Source organism: Hyperoodon ampullatus (assembly GCF_949752795.1).
Source record: "Hyperoodon ampullatus genome assembly, chromosome: 2".
Taxonomy (NCBI): Eukaryota; Metazoa; Chordata; class Mammalia; order Artiodactyla; family Ziphiidae; genus Hyperoodon; species Hyperoodon ampullatus.
In genome coordinates, this window is record NC_136915.1 from 87486143 (window position 1) to 87508421 (window position 22279).

At 32.6% G+C, this 22279-nt stretch overlaps 1 protein-coding gene across 1 annotated transcript in view; it reads right to left on the reverse strand.

Moving 5' to 3' along the window:
- DPYD (dihydropyrimidine dehydrogenase) overlaps window positions 1–22279 on the reverse strand; it is a gene marked incomplete at both ends in the record, with an annotated part of 823320 nt that overhangs the window by 599565 nt on the left and 201476 nt on the right. The window contains one exon of the mRNA XM_079721437.1: window positions 5753–5914. Coding sequence (XP_079577563.1) covers window positions 5753–5914 — 162 coding nt within the window. The remainder of the gene's footprint in view (window positions 1–5752; window positions 5915–22279) is intronic.

Below are 22279 nucleotides of genomic sequence, written 5' to 3' on the forward strand. Positions count from 1 at the left end.
GGTGAGACACATAGTAATCAAATTGGCAAAAATTAAAGACAAAGAAAAATTATTGAAATCAGCAAGGGAAAAATGACAAATAACATACAAGGGAACTCCCATAAGGTTAAAAGCTGATTTCTCAGCAGAAACTCTACAAGCCAGAAGGGAATGGCATGATACACTTAAAGTGATGAAAGGGAAGAACCTACAACAAGATTACTCTACCCAGCAAGGATCTCATTCAGATTCAATGGAGAAATCAAAAGCTTTACAGACAAGCAAAAGCCAAGAGAATTCAGCACCACCAAACCAGCTCTACAACAAATACTAAAGGAATTTCTCTAAGTGGGAGACACAAGAGAAGAAAAGACTTACAAAAACAAACCCAAAACAATTAAGAAAATGGTCATAGGAACATACATATCAATAATTACCTTAAACGTGAATGGATTAAATGCTCCAACCAAAAGGCACAGGCTTGCTGAATGGATACAAAAACAAGATCCATATATGTGCTGTCTACAAGAGACCCACTTCAGACCTAGGGGCACATACAGATTGAAAGTGAGGGGATGGAAAAAGATACTCCATGCAAACGGAAATCAAAAGAAAGCTGGAGTAGCAATACCCATATCAGATAACATAGACTTTAAAATAAAGAATGTTACAAGAGACAAGGAAGGACACGACATAATGATCAAGGGATCACTCCAAGAAGAAGATATAACAATTATAAATATATATGCACCCAACATACGAGTACCTCAATACATAAGGCAACTGCTAACAGATATAAAAGAGGAAATCGACAGTAACACAATAATAGTGGGGGACTTTAACACCTCACGTACACCAATGGACAGATCATCCAAAATGAAAATAAATAAGGAAACAGAAGTTTTAAATGACATGATAGACCAGGTAGATTTAATTGATATTTATAGGACATTCCATCCAAAAACAGCAGATTACACTTTCTTCTCAAGTGCACAGAGAATAGTCTCCAGGATAAATCATATCTTGGGTCACAAATCAAGCCACAGTAAATTTAAGAAAATTGAAATCATATCAAGCATCTTTTCTGACCACAACGCTATGAGATTAGAAATCAATTACAGGGGAAGAAACCTAAAAAACACAAACACATGGAGGCTAAACGTTACTAAATAACCAAGAGATCACTGAAGAAATCAAAGAGGAAGTCAAAAAATACCTAGAGATAAATGACAATGAAAACACGATGATCCAAAACCTATAGGATACAGCAAAAGCAGTTTTAAGAAGGAAGTTTATAGCTATACAAGCCTACCTCAAAAACAAGAAAAATCTCAAATAAACAATATAACAAAAAAAATAATAATAATGAAGGTTGGATTATTAGTCCAAAGATGCTAATGTAAATGCATATGCCTTATTAAGTTTGTTATGAAATTTCATTGTTGGTTTGTATTATTTCCTGAGAAACTACAATGTTTCTCAGGACATGTAGTATGTAGAAGCAGCCTACAACAACACTTAATTCTAATCAATGTTCAATCAATGTTTGTTTGATTAACTGAATCCTTACCTAGTGGGAGCTTAATACACTGGGTGTTTATACAAGCCAGTTTTCCTGGTATAGCCCTGGTTTGTTTCTGTTGCCCTGAATTAATTATTAATAGTGTTCTCATTCACTCTCCAAAGTATCTCGGTCATTTGTTTTATTAACTGATTTATAAAGCAATCGACATAACACACAGAGTATATCCAATCTCACATTTCAGTTTATGCACTTTTTCTTAATAATTGATTTTAATATGTGGACTGCATCTAAATTTTTTATTCATCTCTACTTATCTATTTGATAGATGGGATGCATCACAAAAAAACATTATTTGAGAGAGGACAAGCAATACTCTATTATTTATTAGTGTATGTGTGTCTATATTCTCCTCCAATATACCTGTAGAAGGCAAAAGTTTAAGGCTTGCAGTGACTCCATGTTCAAGATGAAGATATGGTAGAAATAATATTTGTCCTATTAAAATAATCACTAACTCAAGTAATCATGTTCCTTCTTCATTCACAATTCTTTAAAGCATTTATTGCAGCATTTAACAAAATATAAATATTGAAGTCATTTAAGTAATTTTACTAGGTTACTTAATGTAGCCTCATAATACCTGGTTGTTTGAATCATATCAGTGTATTTTTTTACTATATTATAAGCACTGGTCAATTTGATTTCAACTGTGCCTACTCAATAAAACATAGAAATAAATACAAACAGTATATGATGGTATATAAATAGTATATGATGGTACATAAATAGTATATGATGGTACATAAATAGTATATGATGGTGGGCTAAGAACTGGGTATTACAAATGAGAGGTGATATAAAAAACCTGCTGAGAGATACAATTAGAGAAAAATCTAAAGAGTAATTCTGTTCTCAGTGAGTCACCTGATTTAGTCTGGAATTCCGTTTGTCAGTTCCATTCTTAGCTGAAAATTTGAAAAGTAAACTAAAAGTACAGTGTCAAGAAGTATATGCCACACAAAACAGTATATTTAATGGGTATTAAAATAATCTCATAAAACATTTACTGGGAAAAACAGATACTGTTTTTAGATACCAATTTCATAAACTAATGTATTCCTAAAAATTCATAATTGAGGCAGCAATCTTAAGTACTAATCCTCTGAACCTCATTCACTTTAAGATTTAGAGTCAAAATTTAGAACCTTGGACTTTCAATTTTTCTAAATTGTCTCTAAAACTCTCTAACATCAGTAAAAGGGAAGTGATTTGACATGCAGCTAATTATCTACTTATAGTTGTTTTTCAAACTTTAGAAATGAGTAGAAAGGTGCATTCTCATTTCATTATCCTTTTGCAACAATTCATCAGTTAAATTTGAGAGGTAATGAGAGTCTAGTTGGTTTATTAAATGTGATAAATACATGATTTCTTAAAAATTCAACTAAATGATCAAACACATTTTAAAATAAAATTTTCAAGTGTTACATTTCTGTAGAGAAATTTTTAAGACCCTGATGAAATTGATAAGAAAATCCACAGCAAACTATTATTTCCAAAATTGTTTTAGTGGAGCACTATTCTTATACCTAACTGAACTAGGAAAAACTGCCTCTAAGAGAGATTTGGAATAACCCTGTAGCCTGTTTGTCCCATAAGCACACAAAAGTGTATGAAGCAAGGTCACCACAGATGTGAGGACAGCACAGGACTGACAATACAGAACAGAAAGAAAGTAGCTGAGTAGCTGGTCTCCTGATTCTCCTCATGCTATCCTTTGTGTGATTTATTCCTTTTCTACCACAGTCCCTCCAAATCATATGCCCATGTTCAAATGGAAAGGTGTAAGGTATGGATTTAAATGATAATGGCAGACTACAGAGTTGATATTTTAAAAATCACTTATAAGTTATAGGAAAAACAATTCTGAAAAATATCATACTATTTTACTCTGCTTTCTTAACCTTTGCTTAATTTGACTGAAAAATAGATTTATATTTCTTTAAAGGTCAAAAATCAATCATTGTTTTATCAAACAACCAAAACATGAAATTATTTGCATCATGTTCCACTTTGACTTAAGTATTCATGTCAGTAGTTTAGTAGTTTGAAAGAATAATAGTATTTTGTATACTGTTATTTATAATTTAATAATTTAATATTTTTATTTTAATATTATTTAAAATACTTATACTTTTTCTTTTCACTATAAGTCAATTAGTTCATTGTATTTTGCTTATTTTTTTAATTGAAGTACAGTTGATTTAGTGTTAGTTTCAGGTGTACAGCATAGTGATTCAGTATTTTGTAGATTGTACTCCATTTTAGGTTATTACAAGATAATGAGTGTAATTCCCCGTGCTATATAGTATATCCTTGCTGCTTATCTATTTTATACATAGTAGTTTGTATCTGTTAATTCCATACCCCTAATTTGTCCCCCCCAATCCCTCTCTCCTTTGGTAACCACAAGTTTGTTTTCTATATCTGTGAGTCTGTTTCTGCTTACCTTCACAACTTTGACAGTTGGGTAAATTTAAGTAAACAACCCTTTCACAGAACTCTCTGAAATAACTTGCCCTAAGTAGTCAACTTAAAAAAAAATGAATGGAAAGCTTTTCTATATAGTTCCACTGCGAGATTTTTATTTATGATTTGATAGATATATTTGAAGCCACAGTAATACAAAGCAAAAATGGAACGTAATAAAATACATTCCTATCTAAATTCCATGAGTCACTTAAAATAATTTTAATTGCCATTCTAATCTATGCTATGTCTTAAATAAACAGACTGCTTTGGAAAGCAGTGGTAGTAACCTCATTAAAACCAAGTGAGAGTTCTCAGAAGAATGGTGTTTCCCTCTCTCTGTTTCCTCTCTCCCGCGCTCTCTCTCTCTCTACCCCCCTTTCCTTATCGCTCTCCCCCTTTCGCCTTCTCCCTCTCTGTTGTCAGGTCACTGACAAACTAACAATATTATTTTAACTCATCTTGTTTTGAAATGCAGTGTTAGTTCATATACATATTATGTGACCTTTTACTTAATACATCCTTGCAAGCTTGCCCTGTTTTAATTAAGAGGCAATGAGTCCCCAAAGAAAAATGTGGAAGAATTCAAGTGAATCTTCTCCATCAACTAAGGATTTTCTCTGGTTGTAAAGATCATACCTTGCACTGGTCAGGTAAGCCTAATGCAATTTTGAATTTGGTAGGAAAAGAAATTAAATCCAAGAATTTATTGCAACAACTCACAACCACAAATTGTTTCTATTTTCTCATTCCCAGGAGCCCTTCCTTAGAATTAACCTGTCAGAAAGCAGGAAGGGAATAACCCTGATTTATTACTAAAAGCAAAGTGAGATTTAAGTTTGAGGGATACTATGGGAAGGGTCCTAAAAAGAAAGAATATATTGCATTTAAGTTGACAATATCAGACAGGGAAGTCATTAACTAAAATCTAGTGCTGACAGGCATTTAATTTGGTATTCTAGCCAACAGGACACCAAGGATTACAAAATTTTACTGGAACCTCCATATAAGCTGGTCATTTAAATGATACATGGGAATTGACCTGGTAGTTGACTCCAAAAAGGACAGCCCAGAGAGAATAAGATGTCCCAGAGAATCAAAGTCATTTAAAAAGGATTCATTAAAAGAGAAAGACATGGCACAAACTTACAGGATAAATAGGGACAAAATGTTTTCATATTACTTCATTATAAATTTGCATCCAAATAACACACCGGCTTTTAAGCCATAAATTCACAAAAGCTAATGTTAAAGAATAGTATTCAGTTTCAGGGTGTTTGATAATTCTACAACCTCTACTACTCAAAAAATATTACAGAAGAATACTGATGCATTATTTCAAGCTGTAAAGATTAAAGACAATTTCTGGAAAAAGAATCAGTTAAGCAAGATAGTCTTTTCATAATGCGGGCTCCTAGCCACATTCCAATGTAAAGTTAATGAATATATCCCATTTTCAGATCCTCCACTTTATATAACTTTCAGTGAAAGTATTTTAATAACCTTCTGGGATTACAATTAATTTGACATATGGTTTTAGAAAACTTCATTTTTGAAGCCAAGTTGTTCAATAAAAATACTGTTTATGGAAAAAAACACTTTCACTTTACCTGTATATCACACTAAAAATATTGGATATCAACAAAGCATCAAGAATTAAAGTTATTTTAAGATTTTTGTGCTTTGGGGGAAGGGGAACAATGTATACATCTTACATACCTCAGTAGCAAACTGTTGCAATCCACCAATATTAATTGGTCCCTCTTCAGTGGCATATAAATTGCATCCACCTACACAAAGATCAGAAGTTGGACATACCATTCCACAGGTCAGACCAAGTGGGTTATCAGAAAAAATCATCTTAGCAGCTCCATAATAGTTCTGCAAAAATAAAATAAAATAAAATTTTCTTACGTAACAATGTACCTTTTAAACATTCAAATTATGACCTATTTTTTTCTATTAGATTATTGGATTGAAAATCAAGATATGTATAAGATGCAGAGGTTATAATACTGTTTACCATCAGAAGCTATAAATCAATTATTGGCAAAGTAATATATAGGAGTATTCAATATACATCATATTAATAAATGAATAATTTTGGTATTCGAAATTTAAAATATGAATGTTCTGTAACTATTTTTCTTTAACAAGGCATCTAACTCTATCCTGCTATAAATATTTCTTTACAGTTTTAACAAAGGTTATTTAAGTAGATTGCTTGAACAAGCTTAAAATCTAAACCTTAAGAAAAAAAAAAAAAGATTATGCTCAGGTTATCCAGGTTATCCTCCATTTAACTAAATTAAAAGCAACCAGGGCTCTATTTCCCTTCATTTCATCTGGCCTGTCCATGGATACTATGTACTGTGACACTCTTTGTTGACTATCGTCCTTCAGTAACATCCTATTAACCAAATATGCAGACGAAACTCATTATACAGGACTAAACCTTAACAAGTTCATCCTTAATCACTTCCTTCCACACATTTGACTATTATAGATTAGCTTAGAATCCTTTACATTTCATTAAGAATTTTTGGGGACTTCCCTGGTGGCGCAGTGGTGAAGAATCCGCCTGCCAATGCAGGGGACACGGGTTCGATCCCTGGTCCGGTAAGATCCCACATGCCGTGGAGCAACTAAGCCTGTGCGCCACAACTACTGAGCCTGTGCTCTAGAGACCGTGAGCCACAACAACTGAAGACCATGCGCCTAGAACCTGTACTCCGCAACATGAGAAGCCACCACAATGAGAAGCCCGCGCACCGCAACAAAGAGTAGCCCCCACTCGCCGCAACTAGAGAAAGCCTGCGGGCAGCAATGAAGACCCAATGAAGCCATAAATAAATAAATAAATAAATAATTGATTAAAAAAAAAATCTTTAAAAAATGATTTTTGGACTAAAAAGAGAATTGCCATATGACCCAGCAATCCTACTACTGGGCATATATCCTGAGAAAACCATGAGAAAACCATGAGTCATGTACCACAATGTTCATTGCAGCACTATTTACAATAGCCAGGACATGGAAGCAACATTAAGTGTCCATCGACAGATGAATGGATAAAGAAGATGTGGCACATGTATACAATGGAATATTAATTACTCAGCCAGAAAAAGAAATGAAATTGAGTTATTTGTAGTGAGGTGGATGGACGTAGAGTCTGTCATACAGAGTGAAGTCAGAAAGAGAAAAACAAATACTGTATGCTAACACATATATATGGAATCTAAAAAAAAAAAAATTGTTTTGATGAACCTTGGGGCAGGACAGGAATAAAGACACAGACGTAGAGAATGGACTTGAGGACATGGGGAGGGGGAAGGGTACGCTGCGACCAAGTGAGAGAGTAACATTGACATATATACACTACCAAATGTAAAATAGATAGCTAGCGGGAAGCAGCTGCATAGCACAGGGAGATCAGCTCCGTGCCTTGTGCCCACCTAGAGGGGTGGGATAAGGAGGGTGGGAGGGAGATGCAAGAGGGAGGGGATATGGGGATATACCTATGCATATAGCTGATTCACTTTGTTACAACACTGTAAAGCAATTATACTCCAATAAAGATGTTAAAAAAAATTATTTTTGGAAGCCGACTTTTTCATAAATTATACGACTACATCATCATTGTTGAATATTTCAGAAGCATGTTTTCATCTAATGAAAATTAAATTATTGGGCCTGACCAGTATTCCTCAAAGCTGTCAAGTATTTTGTCAAAAATAAGGAAAATTTTGAGAAACTGTAACAGTCAAGAGGTCCCTAAGGAGATGTGACAACTAAATGTAATCTGTTATTTTGGACAGGATCCTGGATCAGAAAAAGGGCATAAGGTGAAAACAAAGGAAATCTGAAGAAACTATAAACTTTAGTTAATAACAATATATTAATAATGTTTCATTAATTGTAATAAATGTGCTATACAATGTTAGATGTTAATAGTAGGTGAAACTTTGTATGGAAATTCTCTGTACCATCTTCACAATTTTTTAATAAATATAAAAATGCTCTAAAAATACTTTTTAAAAAAGAGATGGTAGAATGTATTTAACAATATGAAACAAATGCATTTATTTTTCTTTTGGCTTTTGTTTAAAGTACTTTGAAGGTCTTCAAAAACACATACATTGCTTCCATAACTAACTTCAATGATAAATACAAATTCCTATATAAAATACTGATGATAATAAACAACAACAATCATCTTTACTATTTATTGACTCTTTACTACATTCCTAGAACTTTACTAGGTCTTTATTTAAGTTTTAACACCAATCATCTTATGTAAGATGTCCAGCACTAAATAAAAAATTTCTAGGCATAAGAAAAGACAGAATTAAGTCCCTGATAATCAGAAAAACAAATAAATAAATGAAGCAGACCCACAGGTGATCCAGAAAGTAAAGTTAGCAGATGAAAACTTTAAATTAATTTTAATAAAAATTCAGTCTAAAAAGACACACAAAATAGATAAAACAATAAAAATATAATTAGAATATTGTAATCTGTTAAAAAAGAATCAAACTGACATTCCATAACAGTAAAACATTTTAAAATAGATCTAAATGCATGGTTTTAACAGCATTCATGGTGGTTTAACAATATTTCTCTTATTCTCAGATCTGTCTCTCCACTCCATTTCTGTGCTTACCACCTTATTTCAGGCACTCAAACCTCTGTCTGGGAAAAGGAAATCATTGTGCAATGTTGGTGGTAATGTTAATTGGTGTAGCCACTGTGGAAAACAGTATGGAGGTTCTTCAAAAAACCAAAAACAGAACTACCATGTGGTTCAGCCATTCCACTCCTGGGCATATATCTGAAGAAAACGAAAACACTAATTCGAAGGGTTACCTGCACCCCATGTTCATAGCAGCATTATTTACAAAAGCCGGGATGTGGAGGCAACCCAGATGTCCATCAACGGATGAATGGATAAAGAAGATATAGTATACAATGGAGTATTGCTCAATGGAGTATTGGTCTTCTTAGAAACCAACAGTCACAACTGACACATGTAAATGTTTCTTCAGTACATTTGGAACCCGAATGACTTTTTGGCCAACCCAATATGTTCAACTGATTTTTAAAAGGGTTCCAAGACAATTCAATAGGTAAAGAACATTCTCTTCAACAAGTGATACTGTAATAACCAAATTCCACATGCCAAAGAATTAAGCTGAAACTCTACCTTACACCGTACATAAAAGTTAACTAAAAATGGATGATAGATCTAAATTTTAGAGCTAAATTTATAAAACTCTTAAAAGACAACACAGGAGCAAATCTTCATGACCTTGGATTAGGCAATGGTTTTTAGATATGACAACAATGCACAAGCAACAGCAAAAATATAGATAAATTGGATTTCATCAAAATTAAAAGGACGCCACCAGAAAAGTAAAAAGAAAACCAGAACAGGAGAAAACCATACATAATAAGAAATTTGCATCTTGAATATGTGAAGAATATCTACAACTCACTAATAACAAACAAATAGCCAATTAAAACGAGCAAAGTATTAGTATAAACATTTCTCCAGAAACATACAAATGGCCAACAAGCATAAGAAATGACATTCAACATCATCTATCAGAGAAATGCTAGCCAAAATGACAATGAAATATCACTTCTCACCTGCTTAGTGGGCTATAGTTGAAAAGACATACAGTGAAAAGTGTTGGCAGGGATGTGAAGAAATTGGAACTCTCATAGGCTACTGATGGGATTGGAAAATGATGTGGCTGCTTTAAAAAATAGTTTGGCAGTTCCTCATAAATTTTAAAAGTAAAGTTACCATGAGATTCAGCAATTTAACTCTTCAGTGTACACCCAAGAAAATTCACAACATATATCTATGCAAAACTTTGTACACTAATGTCCATAGCAGTATTATTCCTAATGGCTAAAATGAAAACAACTCAACTGGCCATCAACTGATGAAAGGCTAAAAAAAAAATGTTGTATATCCATATAATCGATGTTATTTGGCAATAAAAAGAAATGAAGTAATGATAAATGCTACGACATGGCTGAACCTTGAAAATATTATGCTAAGTGAAAGAAGCCATTCACAAAAGCCTACATATTATATGATTCCATTTATAGAAAATATGTAGAATAGGCAAAACTAAAGAGACAAAGCAGATTGATAATTGCCTATGACTGGGGGTCTGAAATGAAATGGAAAACAGCTGCAAATGGGTATACAGTTTCATTTTGGGATGATAAAAATATGCTCAATTTGATAATGATTGTAACTCTGCAAATTTATTCATCATCACTTAACTGTGCACTTTACATTGGCAAATTGTATGGGATATGAATTATATCTCAATAAAGCTGTTATTTTAAAAAGTACACTTACAGGACTGGGAATTATATAGGCAATGTGTAAGGCAATAAAAAAATCATTCTTGTAGAAAATAAAATTTTTTTATAAAGGGATATTTGAATAAGACTGCTAAATTAGATGCAAAACTGGACAATATCCTAGAAGGCAATAAAACATCACTTTTGGAGTTATATTTCCTACTGAATGGAAATAATTTGCATCTCTACTGTACACAAATCTAAAAGTAAAGATGTAAACTTGCAGTCTAAAATTTTAATTAATGTTACAAATCAATAGTTCTTTTTCCTAAAAATTAAATAATACTTAGGTGTCACCTTGTATTTACTTACAAAATGCTTTAGTATGATAATGGTAAACAAATACAGACTTATCTCATTGGTCGTTGGTCTGGTTTTGGATAATTTTGCCTAATAGTAGTAAACATGAAACAAACTGTTCATAATGAACAGTTACGAACTTAAAATTAATTGATCTACTCCTAAGCAAACTTCTTTAGTTCCTACTTAAACCCATTGATCCACTAACTCAGCACCTGCAATTAAGCAAGCAGTTAATCACTGCCGAGAAAATCTCAAAGTCACTGTCAGTATTCTTTCCTCATCTTACTTGACACATCAGGAACATCTGACATGACTGATTAACAAATATTTACTGACTCACTGACTAAAAAATCCTATTGCATAATTAGAAGTTTTTATAATATAAAAAGAGTATCATAGCAAAAAATGTCAATTGCAGATAACTTTAAAGGATATTTGAGGAAAAAAATGCAGAAAGAATATAATCTACTTAAACACCTAAGGATCTTTCCACAAGAATACTGATTGTTTTATGAGCCCCAAATTAGTTTCAAGACTGCACATTAAATAATGACAGAAGAAGAGAAAGAGATACATATTTTTTTAATGCAACAAATAAAACATTTAAAATTACACTTATGGCTCACAATATGCTACTGCTGTCAAACTTACTAGGGCCTGATCTATCACAGCCTATCATTGACAATAAAACTGTCTAGTAATTCTTCAGCACTCTCATAACTCCAAGTGTAACCCTTACATCAAAATAAAATTATAGGAGGCTATAAATTTTTTTTAAATTAATAAGAATTACTGAATGTTTCTTAAATTACAAAAATCACTATGACAATTTTTTTAAAGGCAAATTTACATTCCCTGATATCAAAATGATTTGCTATCGGAGTAAGAAGTCATTTCAGGCTAAGGTTTAGAATCAGTTTTAAAATTGGTGGCATTCAAAATGACTCTGGAGGTGACAGACCTAAGAGATGAGAGGGAATGCCATACAGTCATTGTAGATTGAAATGAGTAAATAATCAGAAAAGTTCAAAATATGTCTTGGCGTAATGACTTGGCAGTTTGGCTAGAGTAGTTCATTCATCCACTTAGGAAATGATTATTAGGAGATATATTTGGAAAATATGTTTGGACCAAATTACGGAGAATCTTCACTGTCAACTTAAAGGTTTGGTATTTAACTGAAGTTTTTTAATAGAAGGGTGCCAGTACTAAGGGACTAAGTAGGAAGACTACTGTATAGATGATGTGGAAATTCTCAGAAAGGGAGTGGAAATACAGGGAATTTGAAGAAGAAACAATTTAAACCTAAAAAACGGAAAGCATTGGCATATATCACAGAATATAGAAACATGGCTTTGAAAATGGGCTAAGCCAACATTAAGCAACTATTCAGAAGTCACCTTTGCAATTGACCTCTTACAAATAAGTTTGAAGAAACAGTAGATAACTCCATGTGTAGAGATCTGGGTACTCAGAGTCAAAGACATTCAGAAACCTGTTAGAAACTAGGAAACACTTCCTCAACTCTTCCCATCAAGAACGTCAAGATCAATATCAATTATTTCTCTCATAGTAAGTGGGAAGATTTCTTGAGCCCTCCTTCTAAACTAGAGTTTTGACTCCTATTCTGTGAGCTCTTAAACCTTTCTAAAAGTAAAGCCTATAAAATTTAAATTTAGAAGGGTACTTTAAAGACAACCCAGCAGTCTCCTTCTAGAAAATACACAACCACTTCAACTGGTTTCTTCACGTTATTCAATCAGTCACAAATATTTTAGTCTTCTACTGTGTGAAAGAAAAAATGTACAGGGCTATGTTAGGAGGGATAGAAAATAAATATCTGATCTTTTGTGCACAGATTTATTTTTTATATAAAGGATGATGACTTTTACCCTCCTTTAAACAAAAATCTAAAAGACAAAAATGATGTTTGATATGTTTGCTGTTTTTATCTCAACACAAAAGAACAGGCATTGACTGTTATCCCGTCCATTAACTTACCCAGTGTCTTGTTGGTGCTGAATTTTCTATTACTCATTGGGATTTTTAAAGCATATTCTAAGGTACAACTTGTGCCATTTACGTGAGTTAATTTTAAGATAACTTCAACTTTTATTCTTTATTTTTCATTTTAAAGTTATAGCTTGAAACTTCATTAGTGTCATCCCTCTACAATTTAATGATTTTTAAAGTCATTATCAAGAAACACGAAAAACTCACAAGCCAGCTATTCTCTCATATGGTATAACTATTTTAACAAATAGTTCTATGATATTCAGGCCTTCATGTCACTACAGCATTATCAATACAGCTGGTGGATTTATTTTAAAGTGTTCTTCCTTCTTCCAATGAGTGTTTTCACAGATGGAAGCACCCTTCCAAGATAAACTCCAATCTGTTGCATTTAAAAAATACTTGGGCTAAACTTCAATAAGTTTGCATGTGTGAGAAGGGTGAATTAACATTACTTGTATTTCTGGATTGAGCTATATAATGGTGAGTGTCATGATGTACACTAGTTGAATAGAAAATATCTCTAGTAGCACATACAAAAGTATAGGCAAAAGGACATCTCTCTGGCACTCACCATCCCTCAATAAACAGTCTATGTATCTTCACATATTTGGCAAAGGAGAGGTAGGGATATATCACGAACAGAATACACAAAAATTCCCTCCCTCACAGTACTCACATTCTTGTAGAGACAAGTGGAGATGGAAGAATAGATTTGGATGTTTTTATTCTGAAAATCCTCCCTTCATACCACATACACTAAATTTTACAACATTTTTACATGAGTAGACTTTAGAACTATGAATTTATTTTAGTCTCAATGCATAAGGAAATAAAAAAAATCATTCTTGTAGAAAATAAAGATTTTATCTGACCTTGAGACGCTAAACTAGAAAACACACGTTCAAGTGTGCGCATGCACACACACACACACACACACACACACGGGCTTCTGAGCCATATGCTCCTGGATTTGAATCATGCTTATACCATATGATTGGAGGAAAATATAATTTCTCTCAGCCTCAGTTTCATCACCTAAGAAATACAGATCAAAATTCCTTCTTAATTAGTCATATTTATGTTAAATATTGTTTAAATACTTGACACAGATAAGATGCCTAGTACATTATGGAGCATAGGGCAGATTTAATGAATTTAAGTACCCACCCCTTCCCCTAGGCTTTTTCTCCCTAAAAAGGTTTTCTTAACATGTTAATTCTAAGAGTTTAACATTTTAACACTTATTAAAGAAAATTCATGTCAGGAAGTAGAAGACAGCAAAAAAGAGCAAAAAGTACAGAAAGAAAAATTATCATCAATCTACTAGGTCATAAAAAAGAAATGGCATGGAGGCATGTAAGTAGAGGCATAATAATTTATATACATTATAGAAATGTAAAAATGTCACTTCTACTTCTCCAATTTTCTGCACCCTATCCACCTTTCTCTATTAAATTGACCTGAGAACATATAATATTACCCAACTCAGTTAAGATAACTTAGTGTGTATGTGCAAATGTACTCAATTCACTAATCATCCAGTATTTACGAACATCTACTCTGTGAGAGGTCTTTTGGTAAGCACTAGATACGCATGAAGAATCAGTATTTTAGCTCTAGATTGTTCTGGTTAAATGGAATACAATTATCATCTATACCAATATCCATCCTATTCATACCATATATCATTGTTCAAATAACATTTCCTTTAAAAAGCTTTATCAATTTTTCACCATTTTCCAACCAGAAGCATAATGCAGGTATGTCCTTTCTTTGCACTACACCTTTTTAACCACTGTATTTGTTAATATAAATTACGATAGTTGTATATTTTTCTGATATGTCTTTTATTAATTTTTTAAAATTTCAGAAACCATGTCTAATCTATAATCTTTGCCTCTAAGCAAGTAGTAGAATATTAGAAACTCAATTAATTAGCATTTCTCTTTTAATATCAAAAATAAACATTTAGGCAAAATTCAAAAAGTGTAAAGTACTTCACAGTTTTGAATGATCATTTTAAAGTAAATAATGTGAAGATCTGTTGTGAAAACTAACAAGCCCACTTTATCCAGAGAAAATAATAAAATGTGCAATAGATTTTATAAGAAATTTACAAAGGTATAATTTTTTTCATTCTTAGAGAGAGATTAAGAAGCACAGAAATAAACAATAGAACATAAGATTATTTCATTTAGTGTATGCTAGAGTTCGCATATAGTAATTTACCATAATTCATGATATAATTTCTTCAAGGAGACAGGATGCCTTTCTACATCTAAAGTGCAATGCAAATATAGAAACACATATGTTAGAGTCATGATCATAATGTTAGAATGATCATTAAAGCTAAGAAAAAAATGTAACAGTAGAAATCTACAAGTATCATTTATAAATATTACATAACTTGAAAGCAAATAGAAATATTTTAATTTGAGAAATTATTGAAGGTGAAGTAAAATTAACATTGATAGAAACCTCTATTTATAAACTACATAAAAATGTTAAAAGATTTTTCTCTAATTTTATATTATAAATTTTATTTTTTACTGAGATTATTTTTCCTTACCACCCAACTAAACTGTACATCTTTTTAAAAGTAACCAGAATTCTGGCTTAAATTTGATTCTTTATACTTAAACAAAAATATACACACATTCTATACTAAAAGGGCATTGGACGTCTAAAAGTTTGAACTAGAAGTTTAGTAACTGGTTGTATTCTTGCACTTCATATGTCCTCTCTTCTGAAAGACTTTACACTAAAAACAAAGCTATATCACATGAGCTGCCTACTCAGCAAATAATTGAGAATTGTGTCATCTCGGATAGAAGTTAAATATACTGGTTACTAATATTTGGCTACAAAAAGAAAATCTGTGGAGGTTTTGTTGTTGTTTCTTTGTTCTTTAAAAATCTTTTGTTATTGAAAAGGGCAAAAAAGTACAAGTCAATCAAGTTTTTGGCCAAGTTTTAAAAATAAATTTATATTTTCAATAACAAATATATATAATAGCTTAAAAAAAAAAAAAAAAAAAAAAAAACCTGAAGGTAAGAAAGAGCTCAAATAATCTCACTCCAAATCATCTTACCCCAAACAAGATTTAAAACAACAAACTCAGTGACTGTTGTTGAACATCATATATATGATAATAACTTGACAGAATTAGAACTAGACTATAATTTAACACTCCTATTTTCTTCTATTCAAGCAAAATAAAGTCAGACTATTTTATGAAGCTTTGTTCTTCACTGACAGAAATGAGAGATTTCTTAAATGACAGGGTGTTTTGGTGTCTAGCATAGTGTGTTATTATATATGGCTCATAAAACCAGCTGTCAGTTACAATCTGTACAGTGGGTACAAATAGATTTATCAGAAAAGTCTCCTTTCCAAGTGCATTAATTTAAACGCAAACTACTTTCAAAATTATAATTAGTCTTGATTATAATAATTTACTTAAAAATCTTCAATTTATCAAAGTAGTTGTCTAAAAATGAAACCCAAATTTCTTTAAGATGACATCTACTGTGTTATACATTTTGCCCACTCTTCAATATATTAATACTACTTATAAAACTCTGTCAGGATAGCAAATGTGTTACTTATTTAGCTCTTTATATTTTAATAATGACTTATAAATATACATACTTCATTCATATAAATAGTGTAGTGTGATGCAAACAAAAGCACACTCAACAAGAAATGCACAGTCAGGAAAATCCAGTTACATTATCAAGTGGTTCTGTGATCTGGGATAAATCATTTAACCTTGCTGGATTTCAAATTTCTTCTCCATATAATGGGATGGTTAGTTAGATTAAAATTCCATTTGTCTAGATTCTGTTACACTGAATTTTACTTATTAATAATGACAAATATTCTAAGTAGTATCTCATGTGTTTATATAGATTTTTCTTTGTCTTGATTATACTAAAGAAAAAAGCCGTAATTTCAGTTTAATTTACATACACATATATAGAATATAAATCATTGTTCTGTTTTAAAAAATTAATTTTTAAAATATATTTACAATAGCATATGTTTAAATGTTTCCAAACATACACACAACCACAGTGTGGCTTTACCTGTCTCATATAAAATTGGTTTCATATGTACAATGAATATCTTTTCTCATTTAGTCGTATTACTTTTAGATTTTATATTGCTTATATTTTGTAATGGATTGACTAATAATGCTTTGTGTTATAGGTTTTCAGAACTAAATGTTAATCTTTTGAAGCAAATACAAAGAAAAGTAGTTAATGTTACATGTGTTGGCTGTGATTAAAAGTAAAAATGTAACCTTTTAAAGGCCCAAAGACATATATTATAAAATAGAAACAGGACAGACTTTGCATAAGCATTAATGATTCAATAGACAATTTAACATCCATCTATCTTTTCCAGTACAATGCATTAGAAAAGAGGGGACATTTTGACAATATTATAGTCCTTTGTCTTTAGCACTAGTAAATTTAGCATTCTACCATTTGCTAGACTCAAATCTGAGACGCTATATATTACAGGCTGAATTCCAGAAAATTTAATGTTATACCAACTGATAAATGAATGAGGTAAGATAAGCATACATTTGCATTAATAAATTTAAATTAATATATTAGAGTCCAAACACAGTTCAATAATTATTTTACAGAGCATCTTTCCATTTCATAAAACTAATTTTGCATGTTGAGAAAAGTTAGGATATTCTGAAAATATATATACTATCAGAGGAATAAATATAGAATTAAGTATATGATAGATGTGGCATTTCAGAATAGTGGGAAATGTATTATTCAACAGATTTGGAACTATTCGTTACTTAGAAAAAAAAAAGGCTGAATCTTTCTCTCATCCTTTATACCAAAATAAAAACTCAGAATAAGGCCTGCACATGTTATTCTGTAACCCCTTAGCTTTATTTTATTTTACTACTGAGTTTTAATTTATTACTTTTATTAAAATTATACATTATGGGACTTCTCTGGTGGTACAGTGGTAAAGAATCTGCCTTCCAATGCAGGGGATGCGGGTTCCATCCCTGGTCAGGAAACTAAGATCCCACATGCTGCAGGGCAACTAAGCCCACGTGCCACAAACTACAGAGTCCACGCTCTCTGGAGCCTGAGCCACAACTACAGAGAGAAAACCCATATGCCACAACTAGAGAGAAGTCCATGTGCTGCAACGAAAGATCCTGCATGCTGCAACTAAGACCCAACACAGCCAAAAAATAAATAAATAAAATAAATAAATATTTTTAAAAATATACATGCTCATTGTAGAAGTAAAATAATAAGGACATTTATAAGAAAAATGTTAATAACCTCTTTACCCTGCCCTCAACCTCAATCAACTGAGGAATCTAAAGTTTAAGTTATTTCCTTCTATGCCACTTTTAGCTTATATATAAATTAGAATTTTTTTCTAAAGATAGTGTTATGTTATTCATATTAATATGCAACTTACTTTTTTCATTTAATAGGGATATCTCTCTAGATCAACAAATATAATAATAATGCATAGCCTCATAACATTCCATAATATAAACATAATCTAATAGATTTATCAATTTTCCTAATGATGGATGGCACTATAATTGTCTCAAGTTTTTGCTACATCAAACAATGCTATGATTGGTATAATAAATACTATTGTACATATGCCATTAAATGGTCATACTTTTATTTCTCTAGGAAGAACAGATAGCAAGCAGTGCTAGTACAACAGTATACATATTTGAAATTTTCAAATACATTACTACTGTATGAGACTTCTTGCTTCCTTTCTGCTAAATAGCATAGGAGGTTATTTAACTTTTTAACTTTAAAAATATGATGAGAGGGCTTCCCTGGTGGAGCAGTGGTTGACAGTCCGCCTGCCAATGCAGGGGACACGGGTTTCTGCCCCGGTCCGGGAAGATCCCACATGCCACTGAGCGGCTAGGCCCATGAGCCATGGCCGCTGAGCCTGCGCATCCAGAGCCTGTGCTCCGCAACGGGAGAGGCCACAACAGTGAGAGGCCCGCATACCGCAAAAAAAAATATATATATATATATGATGAGAGAAAACTGGTGTCCCACCCTTTGATTTACATCTTTCTGGCTAATATGGAAGTAGGACATCTCTAATATGGCCAGTAATCATTTGCATGACCTCTTCTTTAATGTTTATAACTTTTGCCCATGCATACACAGGGTCAGGTTATTTTTTCTCATTTAAATTTTTAGGAACTCTGATTTAATAGAGAAGTTACCACTTAGCCTAAACATGCAGAGCAAAAAAAATGTTCACTTGGTTTCAAGTTTGGTTAGATTTTATTTTAAAATACATTTTAAAATGTGTGTAGTAAAATTTTCTCTCACATATTTCACAGCTTCAAAATTATCCTTAAATCTTTTTCTTTTTATATTTAAAAATTTAGTCCACCTAAAATTTATCTTAGATGGCCTGATGAAGGGTTCTAAAAGTAAAGTAAAAATTTTATCAGAACCACTTTTCAAAGAACTCATCATTTTCCACTGAATTAAAATGCCCTCTTCATTATATATTATGTTCTCTTACTTACTTGGTTCTATTTACAGACTTTCATCAGTTCCAGAAATGTGCATTCCTATACCAACTCTCTATTATCTTGACTATAGTAGCTTTATAGTGAGTATCAATATCTGATGGTAAATCTTTTTGTCTTATTTTTCAACAGTTTCTTCAATATGTCTCCTCAATTACTATTCCAGTATTTACTAATAAAAATGTGGGTTTCAATCATTCTAGACTACCCACTAGATCTTAAATATTTATAGCACTTTTCCACATATATTGAGATAATAGTTATCTACTATGACTCTTCTCATTTAAAAAGTTAAAATTATAGGTAAAATATGTTTTTTGGTTTTTTTTCAGTATGCGGGCCTCTCACTGTTGTGTCCTCTCCCGTTGTGGAGCACAGGCTCCGGACGTGCAGGCTCAGCGGCCATGGCTCGCGGGCCTAGCCGCTCCGCAGCATGTGGGATCTTCCCAGACCGGGGCACGAACCCGTGTCCCCTGAATCGGCAGGCGGACTCTCAACCACTGCGCCACCAGGGAAGCCCTAAAATATGTTTTAAAAAGTCACTGTGAACGCATCCATGAGCTTTCATGTCCAGGGACTGAAAATGACAAGGCAGTAAGCAGAGAAATAAGTGGAACCATCTTAAAGGCATTCGTCAAACCAGGTGAAAAAGGCTTTCGTTTTCAGGGCCTTTGAGAATATAGCAAATATAAATTCCTTCTAAAGAAACATGTCTTCATTGCTGTCCTCAAAGAACTTCCACAGATAAAGCCTCAAAGACAATGAGCAACCAGAGTTAAAAAATAATAATAAAAAAATAAAAATTAAAAAAATATATTAAACATACAGGGAAACAAAACACTATGAGTGGAGCCAGTAGACATCACAGACAATATAATCAGGCTCACAAATACTTTAGATAGTGGAATTCTCAGAGTACAAAAATAAGTAATTTTATCTGTTTTAAAAAATTAAAGATAGGCTTGAAAAATAAATAATAAGCTACCAGATTTTTTTTTAATGTAAAAAAAAGGACTCATAGAAATGAAAGATAAAATTGTAACTCCAAACTCAGTGGAGCATTTTAACAACATGTTTGAAATTGGTGAAGAAAGTATTAGTAAACCTGAAAATAGAATTGAAGAAAATGATCTAAGATGTAACCCCCAAAAAACAGAGATGAAAGTTTAAAAAATAAATTGAGTCATTGAGACTAAAGTAAGAATGTTTAACATATATCTAATGAGAGCTCCATAAAGCAAGGCAAAGACAATGAGAAATCCCCACAAATGATGAAAGACATCAATCCACAGATTCAAGAATCACAAGGAAAACCAAGCAAAATAAATAAAACAAAATCCAGACTTAGATAAATCACTGTAAAACTGTTGAACACTAAAGATAAAAAGATATTTAAATCAACTCCCCTCCAAAGACATTATGACTCTCAAATGAGCAATAACTAGGCTGCTGGTGACTTTCCAATAGCACCAATGCATGACCAAAGACCCTAAAATGATATTGTCTGAGAGATGATAAAAAATAACTGCCAACCCAGAATTTTATACATAGTCAAACTATTTTTCAAGAGTTACAAAATGTATAAACAGTTTCAGAAACAAAAAGAGTTGGTCAACACCATACCCTTACTGAATAAAGATTTAAAGTATTTATTCTAAGCAAAAGTAAACTGATTTCCCATGGAAATCTCAACATGGAAAAAAAAACTGAAGAAAATAGGCAAAAATTTGAATAAAGCTAATCCAATACTGGCTAATGAAGCATTAACAATACTACTGATCAAGTTTTAAAAGGACAGAATTATTACATTATGAGATAGGGAGGGGCTAATTAGAATTACAGTACCTTAGTCTATGCCACAAGATCCACTCATATTAGATCCCCAAATGGCACAGACCCAAAGTATTTAGCTTGTTGTAAAATTTAGAATACAATCAGTCCTAGAAAAAAAATACATCTTTCACATTACTCAAAAATTGGCATCTCAACTGTAAGGGAAACTGACAGACAAGTTCAGAACTACTTATTTAAACCAAATGGAAGATTTTACTCTGAAGGATAATGGCTTGTTAGTCCTCTTGGAGCATCACATAGAATTTTTAAAAGCTGTGTTCCCTTGAACATCATCTTATGGCAGGTAGGTAAACTTCTGTCAGTTTTCTTGGGATGGATAGAGGTGCTCACCCTATCATCTGGCAATAAAAGTGAAGGAACTAGCCTTGTGTACCAAAGAAAACCTGAAATCTCATCACTACATTTTGTTTTATTTATACAAAATATTCATATTTTTTAAATTACTGAGTAATAAATTATGGACTTCCTAACACTTTTTTTTCATCTGCTTACTTCTCTTTCATAATAGTGGGAGAAAGCCCAATTGGCTTAAATAATAGGTTACGTATTGGGACATTAGTTTCTAGGCAATGGGGAGCCACTGAGCTTTTTGAACAAGGGTGTAATGTAATTAGAGTTACGATTTTAAAAAATTATTCTGAAAATGATCCACATTTTATTTGATAAGGGTATAAACCACTTAGCCATTGAAATTGAAAAGCAAACCCAAAAGGAGGATGGACTAAATCTATTGATTGCATTTGTGCTTTGTAACCTTTGTGCATGTGTGTGCATATGCACACACACACATATATCAAGACAACATATTTAAATAAAAATGTTGTTATCAAGAATATTTATCAATAAATTCTGCTGGTTAAATTGTGTTGCTCCTCTGACTTCTTGTTACTTTCAATAGGAATCTATGATAAAGAAGAGTCTTTTGGGCTTCCCTGGTGGTGCAGTGGTTGGGAGTCTGCCTGGTAATGCAGGGGACACGGGTTCCAGCCCTGGTCTGGGAAGATCCCACATTCCGCGGAGCAACTAGGCCCGTGAGCCACAACTACTGAGCCTGCGCGTCTGGACCCTGTGCTCCGCAACAAGAGAGGCCGTGAGAGTGAGAGACCCGCGCACCG